This window comes from Salminus brasiliensis, chromosome 17 (assembly GCF_030463535.1).
Source record: "Salminus brasiliensis chromosome 17, fSalBra1.hap2, whole genome shotgun sequence".
Taxonomy (NCBI): Eukaryota; Metazoa; Chordata; class Actinopteri; order Characiformes; family Bryconidae; genus Salminus; species Salminus brasiliensis.
Window position 1 is genome coordinate 9,822,597 of NC_132894.1, and position 12,956 is coordinate 9,835,552.

At 42.2% G+C, this 12,956-nt stretch overlaps 1 protein-coding gene across 3 annotated transcripts in view; it reads left to right on the top strand.

Annotated features, from left to right (window-relative positions):
* Positions 1 to 12,956, top strand: part of nek7 (NIMA-related kinase 7) — a 76,898-nt gene that overhangs the window by 18,548 nt on the left and 45,394 nt on the right. Inside the window, exons 2-4 of one of the 3 annotated variants that reach the window (XM_072660016.1) lie at positions 1,625 to 1,671; positions 5,356 to 5,437; positions 12,317 to 12,478. In XM_072660016.1, coding sequence (XP_072516117.1) covers positions 5,384 to 5,437; positions 12,317 to 12,478 — 216 coding nt within the window. In that variant the 5' untranslated portion in view covers positions 1,625 to 1,671; positions 5,356 to 5,383. The remainder of the gene's footprint in view (positions 1 to 1,624; positions 1,672 to 5,355; positions 5,438 to 12,316; positions 12,479 to 12,956) is intronic. The other 2 variants (XM_072660015.1, XM_072660017.1) reach the window with 2 other exon arrangements.

Sequence of the window (12,956 nt, forward strand, 5' to 3'; positions counted from 1 at the left end):
ATATAACCTTTAAAATGCACCTTTAATAACTCCAAGTCACATGTATATATTGTAGCTCCAAACAAGCATGTACAACTAGTAATCAGTCTTGGTCAAAAGTTATCATCCAATTTGTTGAAACTTTGTGGCCAGAAACAACATAAAGGACGTAGAAAATAACAAACAGTAATAAACAATGGTGGAGAAATCCAATCCTCCTTAAGCTGCCACTCAAACCCCAGGCCTGGGTTTTGTGCTTAATTAGCATTATTAACCTTCAGGAAAATCAGGCTGGTTTTATTTTGCTATGGTGACAACTTGGGCTGTATCCCCCCGTTCTCCTGCATGAAGCATTTTAATTGGCTCCAGCTCCATGCTCGCCACACTCCTGACGGCATGGCGGAGGCGGATGCTCTCTGAGGTGAGCGACATGTAAATGGCCTTTTTATGAAAAGGGGGGATTTCTTTCTCTTCATATCCTTTCACTACGGTGGGACACTCAGCTTCCCTGTGCAGTGCAGAGTAGTCTTGTGACAACTGACAAATCATTAAAATTTCTGATGGCTGCCATGTATAGGCCTATCTCCAGCAGCTTAAGAGTGCGCCGCTGTCTTTTGTATCTGCGCTCTGTCACCAGTTGGAGCTAATTTATTCTCTCTTCCTAACCCTCTCAAACTTATGTTCATATCTGTTTGCTTCTGTTCAATTATATATTGCAAGGGTTTTCTTTAGGTATGCTCCGTGATTGTGCATTGATGCATTGTGGTGGTGTGGTATGGCACCACTTTACTGTATTTGTACAGCAGACCAAGAACTCTGATATTAATTTTAAGTATTATAGTACTGCTCATAAAACGTTGCCATTACTGACATGCTATCTCAGGATGTTTCTTATTATAAGGTGAATGTGATAGTTTAAGGATTAATTATGTAGCATTAAAGCTGACATTTACCATTTCTTGTTATGTGAATAATGGGCATTGTACCTTTTTAGCAGCTTGAAGACCTCCATAATATTCAGATTAGTCTACATAATGGGGATCTTCTGATCCAATCCAGTTCATTAGGATTGGGACTGATTTTAATCAGTCCAGTTCTTTTTAATCAATCCAGAGTTTTAACCACTGTGTTCAGAGTGCCATTCTGGTGTCCTCACTGCCCCAGTAATGGACGTTAGTGCCCAGTCGGCAGCAGTGCAGCCTTTTTTTCGAAGGTAAATAAAGTGGAACATGAAAATAGCCCATAATATCTGAACCTGTATAAAACTATTACTGACACACTCTGTTTTACTGGGGGGAGATCCGCTCGCCTTTCTCTGTTCTGAAACCAGCTCTGAAGGCTGACGCTAATGCTAATACAGACACGCTATAGAAACCCATATCACAGCACATTCACCCACTATAACTATAACGGCTATTTCACATCACTAGTCTCATTATAGAAACTGCTACTAAAAATAAAGGGATTTTACTTAAGTATTAATCAGCAGAATGTCTTATCTGAACTGTGTGGCTGTGTTATTTATACAAACACAAAGATTGGATCGGTATCGGCTGATACTTAGCATTAAGAATCTCGGGCAAAGTAACCTGATTGCGATGTCCTGCTACGTAATTTTCCATGACCTTCTTCTTTCTTTTTTAAGCTGTACGTGTTGGAGCCGTAGGAGGAGTGTCTACTTCACATTACAAGGTCATTTACAAAACATTTTACACTTCCAATTCATTAATTCAACGTTTTTACACTTTCAATTAATGAAATGTAGCTTTGTCAGCTGTGTCGATCATACACACTAACAGCCCTGCAGTTCCAGAAACAATGTACTGATAATGAAAAAGTGCCACACTAGAGTGAATCCACCAAGGCAGTGTTGAACTACGACAGCCATATTTGCCATATTGGCTATCCAATAATGGGTACATCTATTTGCTTAGGTTTCAACAGCTCTTCTGTAAAAACACCAGGCCTTACTGTCTTGACGGTCAAGACCAATCTATCTTGGAGGGGCCACTCCTCTGCTACACGTGTTCTGGCAACATGACTAGCCTCCACAACTTGAGTTAATTATGCCATTATAAGATACTGGCTTATCTGTGTCATCTGGAGGTGCAAACACTAGCATCCAGCTGGATGTTCTGAATCCAGCTAGATTCCTGAATAGTCGTAGGCAATGGTTTGGTCTAAGACTCTGATTTGGTCAAATCACATAAGCAAATCCTAGCAAATAGGTAACAGACTTAAATATGGCACATTTTAGAGCACAGTTAATGTTAATTGTTAATTTATGCCAATAATCTGTAATTATGCTTTTGTTTTTGTTTACTTGGACCATCAAAACCACATTTAGTTAAACCAGGGGTGCTTTTGCGTAAGTCTGCACTTTCAGTCTCCTTGTTTCAAGCCGGTCTGTATGGTTTGGACCTACTATTGGGAGGCCCACATAGGCCGTCGGCAGCATGCACATGTTGAGGCGGTTTCTGGAGTTAACTGGGGTGATCACCTTGACAATGTTCATCCGTGGATGTGTGAGTCCCGTGATGGCCTTGTGGTCGTGCAACAGATTCTCACGGATGTGGGTGACTTGTTGCAGAGAATCCGAGGGACTGTTTGACTGTTCTTGGGCTCAGGCTGCCAAGTCAAGGTTCCAGTGGTTGATAGCAGTGACACTGACAGCAGAACACCACCACCTCTCAGTTTGGATATGAAGGATGTGTACAAACATGATATACAAGAGTTGGGCTTTCCATTGCCTAACCTAGACCAGAGGCTTTCAGTTCCTACTCTGAGAAGATGATTGAGACAAGCTCCTGCCGATCTTCCCAAAACAAAGAGGGTACTTGCTGAGGGAGCAAGCCTGACTCTGTCAAAAATCCTGTCTTTTGTTGGTTTGTGTGGACGTGGAAAGAAGTAGACTTGTGGTAGCCTTCTGGGACCTTGGGTGGAAGGGTATAACTTCTGTTGGCCCAGCTCCCATTCCAAGTCTCCAAGGCTTCCATGAACAAAAGATCCCATCACCCGTCATACTGAGGGTCATTTGGGCTCTTTCCATCTCATCTATGCTCATGGAATATTAAACTGAGCTAAAGGAGGAGAGGTCTTCCAGGCTAGTTCCAATCTATGCAGATTCTGAATAAAATGGGTGTCTATGTGTGTGAAAGGACACTATGGTGGTACAGTTAAGAGCATGATGGCTCATCCTGTTCAGTGCAAAAGGGCTGTATCCAAATCCTTCATTGCTGTGCCTTTTGTAGATCTAGGCTGGGAGTGCATATGATCAGGCCTTCAGCTGAGCCAAAACACCTGGAGATTAAGGCTGTGTGTGGCCTTACAAGACCCCCATTCCTTGTCCCTGTCCCCCAACCCTCGTCCCTACTTACGGTAGGGGTGAAATAAAGGGTAGCGAGCCACCATCCACACTGCTGATGGAACAGAGAGACCTGTATGTTCACTCAGCTCCAGTGTGCAGAGCTCCAGTTAACACTTGCGTATCATTTCACCACAGAGAAAAGGTGAGACTATGTTCAGGCAGTAGAGTCAACCTCAAATCACCAGCAGATGTGTTCTTACTAGTGCATCCAGGTGTAGAGCCAAGGGTGCTGTCACACGTTGTGTTCAAAGTTGGAAAACAGTGCAGAAGACGGTGATAAAAATAATACCCCCCAAGGAGAGCCCATGTAGGTTCTATAGAAGAAATCTTCTTGTTCCAAAAAATAAAATAAAATAAAGTGCGGGGGCCAGTTTGGAATTTGTGTGGCCTGAACACGTACCCAAGAGATTTCATGATGCTGATGCACACAGATTTCAGGCTGCATTTTGTATGCCCAGGTGATTTGGTTCACCTCTGTCAAGCTGGAGGAAGTTTTATCCTTGTATACCCCTTTCCAGGAACATTTCCCTGAAGTCATTTGGAATATCTATTTTTCCAGTAATAGGGTTTTGTGAAATGCACTGTAATTGCCATTGCACTCAGAAAGACCGGCCACATATAATGCCTTTAGCCAGTCAGTTGAGCGTGATTTCATCATAGTAAATTGTGCATTGGCATTATTCCAGTGAAATCAGCCATCCTCTCCAGTTGCTTGTGCTAGCCTTGGCACAGTTGAGCTTCACATGCTTTTGCTGCAATATGTGCCCAGTTGTTGAGACGTAACTTGAGTTTTTTGCTGTGTCTGGCTCTTTAATGTTTTCTGTGCGTCAGTGTGTGCATATGCTTTGTCTGGTACGTGAATTGCATGTCTAGAATGAACAAGACAATATTTAAAGGACTAATCAGAACCTGTCCGGACGCTGTATGTGTAAAATTTTTCTGAGGAGCTGCATGTGTGAACAGAAGTGTCCAAATCATTGCTACTGGACCTAGAATTTATCCTGCCAACCTCCTACAAAGTCCAGGTAGTATCCAAGTGACCTCATGTGAGCATAGTGCAGGTCATTTTCTGGGAAATTCACAATAGGTCATGGCATGTCTCATGTCTGACATCGGGTAGTGTGATAGCAGATGAACTTGAAGCAAACAAGAACCTAGATCAGATCAGATTGCATCTTGCTAGATCATCCATGTTAAAATTAAAACGATATTCACACTTTAGCCATTGCATGGCAGTACAGTGGAAATTAGCTTGAACATGCAGTTAGGTTTGTCCTGTAATGACGTTGTGTTGGCGGCAGTCCTAAAACATGTGGTGGTGCTTCATGTGGTAGCCTTCACCTTCCCAGCACAGGGAACCTGGTTACTGGTACCATCGATTGATAGGGGTAGTCCTAATTAGTGGGTGTGTATTGGAAATGACTAAATAAGAGAGAAAAATGTCTGTTGGGGGTCTTGAGAAAGGCTCTTAACCCTCTATGCTCCCGGGGTGCTATGGCATGTCTGACCCTAGCTTTCTAAACTAAGATATGTGAAGAACAGAATTTCATGTATAAACTACAGTAAAGACATGCTTTTATTACATTATTAAATCAGTACATTTGTGATCATTCAGATAAAACAGCAAAGTCAAAAAACCTTAATGCAGAAGAAATACCTATTTGACAATCTTTACCTTTTTAAAGATTGTCCATAGGTATTTCTTCTGCATTAAGGTTTACGCGGTTCAGTTTTAAGATTAAAATTGAATGCGTGCTGCTCTATGGCTTGGTGGCTCCTTGACAGGTCTCATTATCACAGTAGGTGTCGTGTTCTCACCGGATAGAGTTCTGTGACAAGGTGACGCCAGACAGCGTTTCCTTGGCAGCGTGTGATTGCCAGAGTGCCGCTTTCTCCTATAATTCTATTACCAGATTCACAGGCTTACCTCTACCAGAGTGAGATGACTGAACTGATGGGAAATGGTACATGTTCATGTGATTTATTGGTGTGTTTTCTTTCTCTGACAGGGGTGTAAGGGACTGAGCTCCTGTCAGTATGGATGCACAACCACAAGGCCAGCAGCCATCAATGACGGTGCGTCAACCACAGGTTGGTACACACACACACACACACACACACACACACACACACACACACAGAGGCTGGCACAGATGACAACAGCAATTGTGTATAGCATTCTATCCCAAGAGTTTTATCTCACCTCATTTATTGTTATGAAAATCATAATTTAGAGTTCCGATGGAAGTTCATTCAAAAGTAGCGAAGGATCTGTGATTTTTGTATTGGCAGGAATTCTCAGGCACTTTAGGGAAGCAGCAATTCATTGACTTAATTGCTTTAAGTGAAAGAATTGCTGCTTCCCTAAAGTGCCTGACAGAAACTGTAAATAACTAATACATTTGGCATATAGGTTAGTCAGTGCTAGGCACATTTTGCTTGCTGTTGCGTGCAGCATTTTAGCCTTCTGTTTCAGAAGGCTTCATTTTGATGCTGTTGCCTCTCGGTTATGACATGAAATACCATGATTCATTTCCCCATATGAATGATGATCATTTGCCCAGTGTTAATTAATTATCAGGGGACCCTGGTGTTCACTTGTTATTTGGAGTAGTAGTCTAGAATAGCATTACTGTGGAACTTTGCCACATTTTTTGTCAGTACATTGACAGAAACATACTTATACTGGGGAACTTTTTTTTTATGTCAAAACTAATGACATGACAAAGTGAAATAACTATTTGAAAACACCTTAAACCAAAGACTTGTTTTAAATTTTAAATAAAAGACCTTTTTTGCTTAATTACAATACATGAGTCTGTATCTGCTATAAATGATTTAGTATCATAATTGATTCTGTATCTGTTATAAACATTTCTGTATATTATATAAATGATTCAGTAAAAGTTATGTGATTCAGTAACTACTATACATGATTGTGTCTAATATAAAAGTTTCAATAACAGCTAAACATGATTCAGTATTTAATATAAATGATTCTGTAACTACTGTTCAAGATTCGGTTATAAATGGTTGTGTAACACAAATGATTCTGTATCTGTTATACAGGATTCAGTATCTTCTATAAACTATTACATATATTTTATTTTAAATGATTCAGTAAAAGTTATGTGATTTTGTAACTACTATACATAAATGTTTAATATAAAAGTTTCACTAACTATGCATGATTCAGTACCCAATATAAATGATTCTGTATCTACTGTAAATGATCCTGTAACTACTGTTTATGACTCTATTTTAAATAGGTGTTTATCAAATGTGAATGATTCAGTAAATCTTATAAATGATTCTGTAACTTCTGTACGTCAATATGTTCAGATTCTGTATCAAATATAAATAGTTCAGTAATTGCTAGAGGTTATTCAGTACCTACTATAAATAATCCAGTCACTGCTATGAAGGTATTATGCAACTTAAATAGTTTGAGGGTGAGGAATTGAAGTATAGGGCTCCATACAGGCCTTTAGGGTATAAGTGGTTAAGTGAAATCTGGCTGTTTTGTTTGCATTGTCTTGTTTTTTGATTGTTCATAAACTTTCAGTTTTTTCCTCTTTTCATTTCCATTTTACCAACCTTAGCCACAACCTGCTCGCTTGCCAGCATGCAGCACGAGCCTGTCGCCCCCTTCCACATCTGCCCCCGTCGAAACCTCTCCGACTGTCAATCCTCCTGCAGAGAGACAGGCGGTGGTCTGCTCACACTGTCTTTCCTCTCTGGCTCCTCCTGTGTGCTGGATGAGAAGTGATAATGAGATTCCGCTCTCTGCACAAGCACTGCTTCCTGCACACAAAAGCTATCATGTGTTTTCTCCACTGCATTGCCAGAGACGGAGAGGTGTTGAAGCTCAGCTGCTAGCACTCTCTCTCTCTCCCCCTCTCTCTCACCCCTTTTGCTCTGCCTTTGTCCTTCTCTCTCACATTCTGTCTCTCATTCTCCTCCTCGTTTTCTCGTCTCCTACTACAAAAATTATGTGCATACTTTCTGTTATGCATACTTTTTCCTGAATTAAGAATAATTCCCACTAGGCGCTAATTTAATTTTATCTACAAATGAGTTGAATGTTGAGAATGTTGAATATGTAGAAGGTTCTGTTTCAATATTAAGCCCCAGTTCATAAATATATACAGTAGCCAACCTTTAGGGCTTAAAGGATGTAAAAAGAATGTATCACTTACTCCAGATGTCAATTAACCAAGATCTGTTTGGTGTCTGAAGTTTGCTTCTGCAGTTTAGAGCGGGAGATTTGCTGTGGTAATGTTGCTAACAGACACTGGTCATAGACTGTCCCCAATGCAGCCTTTGTAAACACACGCCCAAAAAAACATTATTTGACTCGCTTAAAACGCATAATTTGTTTTTATTCAGGCAAACCGATGTGGTACAGGAGGCCACAGTATGCTTACTTAGTCTGTACTTCTCCACATAGCTTTATTTATATAGTTTTACTTTACATAGCTTTTACCAAGATGATGGTGACCGTCTAAGTGCATCGTTTGTTAGCAGCGTAAGCTGAGAATCTCCTGTTGTAAACTAAAGAAACTGTTAGGGTGAGGGTGGGCTCTTTCCCCAGACCCACTGCCAGACCAAACACCAGACACTGTATAGAATTATAAACCAGTATGAATCTGTCAGTTAGTGCAGGAAATATTAGTACCCTAACATCCTTCTAGCACAACAGGAGAAAGGTAGCTAAAACAAAACGGCACACAGGTTGGAACATGTAGCAAAGCTAGCAACCAGAGGGAAAAGTGGAAGCAGAGATGTTATAAATGTTGAAACCAGCCACTGCTTGAAATATGAAAGGCAATCTTTAACATGGCATCTGTTTACAGATAAGGTCCTGACTTTCAACAAAATGGGCCAATACGCTTGCTGGTCATATTTGGTTGAAACTATAATTTGACATTTCATTTTTTGGCCTTTCCCCATTTTATAAGACCGAATGCTGGTGTCCTATGACTGGAATTAACTGCCCAGCAGCATTACACAAATTGGCACCGACTGACTTTCCTATAAGGACATTGTTCAAAGTGCTCGGTCAGTCTGAGCAGGATGTTCTTTCAGGTCATCAAAGAGGGGGAGCCTTTAACATATCTCTCTTGACCAAGCTTCTTGAAGCTATTTTTACAGAGCCCGCCTTTTGGCCAACCATGGACCTGCACTTACAGAAACAGCCTATACACAATAAAACACAAGTAGGCACACAAAAGGAATATTGTGACTGGAGGTTGTAACAAAGAACATCTCTGATATCAGACCGATCACATGCCGATTGACTGCTTTAGTCAATTACATTTTATTGTGATGAGTGACTGTTACCATAAAAGAACTCCTTTTCTCCTGAATATCCAATAGGCTATTGGTCCGGTAGCATTAGTCATGCATGTTCTGGTGAAGTTGGAAACTAGTAAAAGAACAATACCCAAGGAAAGCCTCCTGTTGTAATAGATAACCACAACTGGAGAAGATGACTTTCATAAGTCTGATGGATTACACTCAACAAGCATCCCCTTAACGCTCATGCCTTAAGAAAAAAAAATGGCTGAGCAGCTGAATTGTGTATGCAGTCATGGATATTCGGTATTGCTGGTGAGATCATGCTGGTGAGTCCCGAAGGTATAATGCATATGCATTAGAGATACCGGGTGAGTTGGTAAGACCTGCATATTTAATGGTGCATTTGCTCGCTGAGCGAGTGGGAGGGTGAGATTTTCAGCTTCGATTTTGATCGTCACTTCGGATTTTTGACAGAGCAAAATCCCTGTGTAAAGCAAGGAGGGCTTTAAATACTGAAACAGATTGAAGAGGAGCAGAAACACTGTCGGAGTGAAGAAGGCATAAATATTGTATGGGCCAGGCCTGGAGAGGCGGGCTGATGAAAAGGATGGGAACTGGATCTCCTGCATGTTTTGCCCCACCACCCCACCACCCACCCTCCTCGCACCCTGTCACACTTCCCACCCCCACCCCCCTGCAACTCTCTTCCTCCCACCAACGCCACCAACCCTGGCTCGCTGATCTCGCACCTCTTCGCTGCTTGTGTTGTCCTTTCCCTGGCAGCTTCTGGCAGTGTTGTGCTGTCATCTCACACCTAGTCCTCCATGCTGCTACTGCCCCATCCTCCATCGCTCTTCTCTCCTGCTCCCCCACCCCTGTCTCCTATGTTCCTGTCACTGGGCCGCATGCCTGTGTTTCTCTTTTTACACCCATGTCACCAGTGGCCAACCCCCCGTACCCTGCCATTCCTCTTATGATGTGTTTTCCCTTCGAGTCATCGCTCTGCATGCCTTGTTGCATCTGTGGCTCCCTCTGACCAGTCCCTCCCCTCCATGCTGTATGTAATTCAGCTACAGACAGCATCTGTCGTCATGGGCTTGCCTGCATTTCCAGGCATCTCCTAGACTTGTTGTGCCTCCTAACAGGTATGTTTTAGGTGTTGTGGGGCGATTGCTCAGACATTACTGGAGATCAGAGGGAAGACATTAGCATCGTTAGATGCTCTGTCTGGATCACTACACTGGAGTGGTTCTGCTGTGTTTTCATTTGATACTAGCAAAAGACTTCCAGGACCTTCTCCTGGACCTTCAGAAAGATCTTTTTTTCCAGCAGACTGTCTGCTGACATGGAGAGCCAGCTTTTTTTTTCAGTATCCATAAAAACAATCAACAATCAAAAGAAGGCAACCACTACAAGCATGCCTCTATAGATAGTATCAAAAAGTCGCCAGTCGGATTGGCTCATCTGCGGTGAAGCCGTGTCTCTGTGGGGTCAGCACCTCCTCTGCAGTCCACCTGTCTTCACTCCCGCCGGTTATTTTTGTTTTCTTGCCCTCCCTGCCGCTCCCAAACAAGCCCTTTGCGCTACCTCTCCTTCCGCAAGCTGCGATCTGTACAAATTGCGTTGCGTCTGCGGTGAGTGACCCCGGCGGTCATCAGGGTCCTCGGCTGCTGTGCTTCATCCTGTCTCAGCTCGGCGCTCTAAATTGTGTGACAGCGCAAAGCCTTGAATGAGACGGCCTGTCAGTCATTGCGCCCCACTGCCCTTTGAAGGCGAGGCCAGGGGGCGAAAAGGTGCCGCAAATGGCCTGTGAAGTTTACATACACTGCCCACTGCTAAACAGATTACCTCTAATGAAGTGTCTGGGGCTCAGGCCGCGTCAGGCCTAATCCTGGCTGGCAGCGCGTCCCTTCGGCTGCCAAAAAAGCCGCCACCCTCTGGCCCTCTCCCGCCGCTCTGCCGGCCGCCCCAGTGCTGGGAGGTGCCCATCGTTAATCAGGCCGGACAGTGTGCAAGCTGACATGCAAATGTAGGTCATTGCATATGTAAATGTGTGATTAGCGAGCCGCATGCCAGAACACATTAGCGCGACTTTGCTCTCAGCATGCGCTTGTCACGCCGCTTTAGAGGCTCATGCTAACATTTGTCAAGCGACCGTGCGGGGAGTGAAAGCAATGCCTCACCCCTTCACTGTTTGGCTGTGTGGACCTTCCATTGCTGACCAACCAACCAATGCCCCCAAAACACCATTTTTGCCCACCCCCCAACACCATTTCTCTGTCACTCGACCTCCCATCCTGTGCGAACCCTTTCCTCCATCCTGTCCTTAAATAACCACTCCAGAAAAAATTGTTAATAATTAGACAATAGATCAAAGCTCAGTTCGGAGTGAGATATCTTTCATCAGGGACAATTCACAGCTATTCCTAATTTATAGTCATTTTTGATCAACGGCAATAAACTAATTTAAATGAAGGGTTTTTTCTCTTAAATAAAGGGGAAAATGCATCTAAATTGCCTTCAATTTAATGTCGAAAGAATTTCTTCTCTCACACCAGATGTGTCCCTAAAATATGGACATGGAGTGTGTGGTGTCACAAGGAAAAACCGGCTTCCTCAGTGTGTTAATTGGATGGGGCAGTTCTTTAGCTCTCACCTTTTTTCTCCCCTCTCCTTAAAGCTGTCAAGTTAGGAAACAATGAGATGCTTGAATTGGCTGCCCCTTGATCTACATCTATCCCTCTAGCACCCAGCCAGTAGTGCACTGAGCTGCTTCTTAAGCTTTCTCTGCACCCCTTTGGTTTACACGGTCATGTACTATTGTGTTTGATAGATTCAACAGACAGCCTATACCTCTGTCAGCGAAATATATCAATATTTAAAAGCATTAAAATAGTAAAATGCATTTATCTGAATAAAGGGGGTTTTCAGACAAAGGAAATTAGACTTTGTGTGATTTCCTGTAAGAACAGGGTTCGTTTTTCACACTTGACTCTTAAACTTTGAGAATATATATATATGTATATATGTGTGTGTGTGTGTGTGTGTGGTGTGTTGTGTGGCCTCAAGGCTATCCTGCAGCCATCTTAGGATAGTTCAGTTTGTGACACACAACTTTGTGTTTCTTTATGTGTCACCTTTTGTTGCTTGAGCATTTATGGGATGGAAGCTTGCCCCCACCCAACCCCACCAAAAAAAAACACACTCTAAAGGTCAAGTAATTTCACATTATATCCGAGGGGCTAATTCTGGCTATTGCTTAGCTTTTTAATTTTAGAGCGCAAGTGTCAAAGCGCCACATGATTCTCCATGAAAAGCACTGTGGGCGATTTTATCACTAACTGGTTCAACATAAGTCACTTCAGAAGCTAGAATGTCATGCTGGCCTGATGCATCTGGGCAGACAAAAGGAGAGAAAGCAATATTCATTAAGTTTTGGACGCGGCTGCTGCAAATTTCAGCTGCTCACATATTACCCTAATGACATCTCGCTTATTCACCCTATAATATCTCTTCTTCTTTTACTAGAAATGTGAACTTGAGGAAAATGTGTGGTGTTTTTTTGCTTGTTCTTTGTCATTTTGAATTGAATGTGTACAATTCTGGTAGATTCTTTAAAACACTGGTTATAATCGTCTCTTAATTCTATTTCCTTTTGTTTTGTAATAGAAGCAACTACAGTCTGAAGCCCCTACGCTGTCTGTAGACATGGGCTACAACACCTTATCCAATTTTCACATCGAGAAGAAGATCGGGAGGGGCCAGTTTAGTGAGGTCTATCGAGCCACGTATTTGATAAACAACACTGCAGTAGCTTTGAAAAAAGTACAGGTGAGTTGCAGTCAAACTATCTTACTAAAGAGTAATTCTTAAACGACTAAATGAAAAAATTGTTTGGACCTGAAACTCTTTTTTTGGCTGACTGGGACTATAAAGGTTAACGCAAACTGTCAGCTCCCATTTAAAATGCTTTTGGGCTTACCATGTTATTATATTATTATATGCTGGGGCGTATTAAATATCGCTCTGTGCTGCACATAATGATACACTAAGTGTCTTTGAATCACTCAAAATGCAGTTTATCTGTGTGCAATGTGGAATGAATTCAATGTGAGCCATCTAATACTGGTGAGAAAGCTTAAATTAGAGCTGAGAAACTTTAACCTCAGTAACCACTGTGCCATTTCAGACGGTGTTTGGTGATCACACATCAGTGTCTGAATATTCTTTGACTTGACTTTTTGTTATAATGCATGTTTTTGAGTTCAGTGTTTTGGGTAATGCTATTGTGATTAGTTTTCATGCCAGT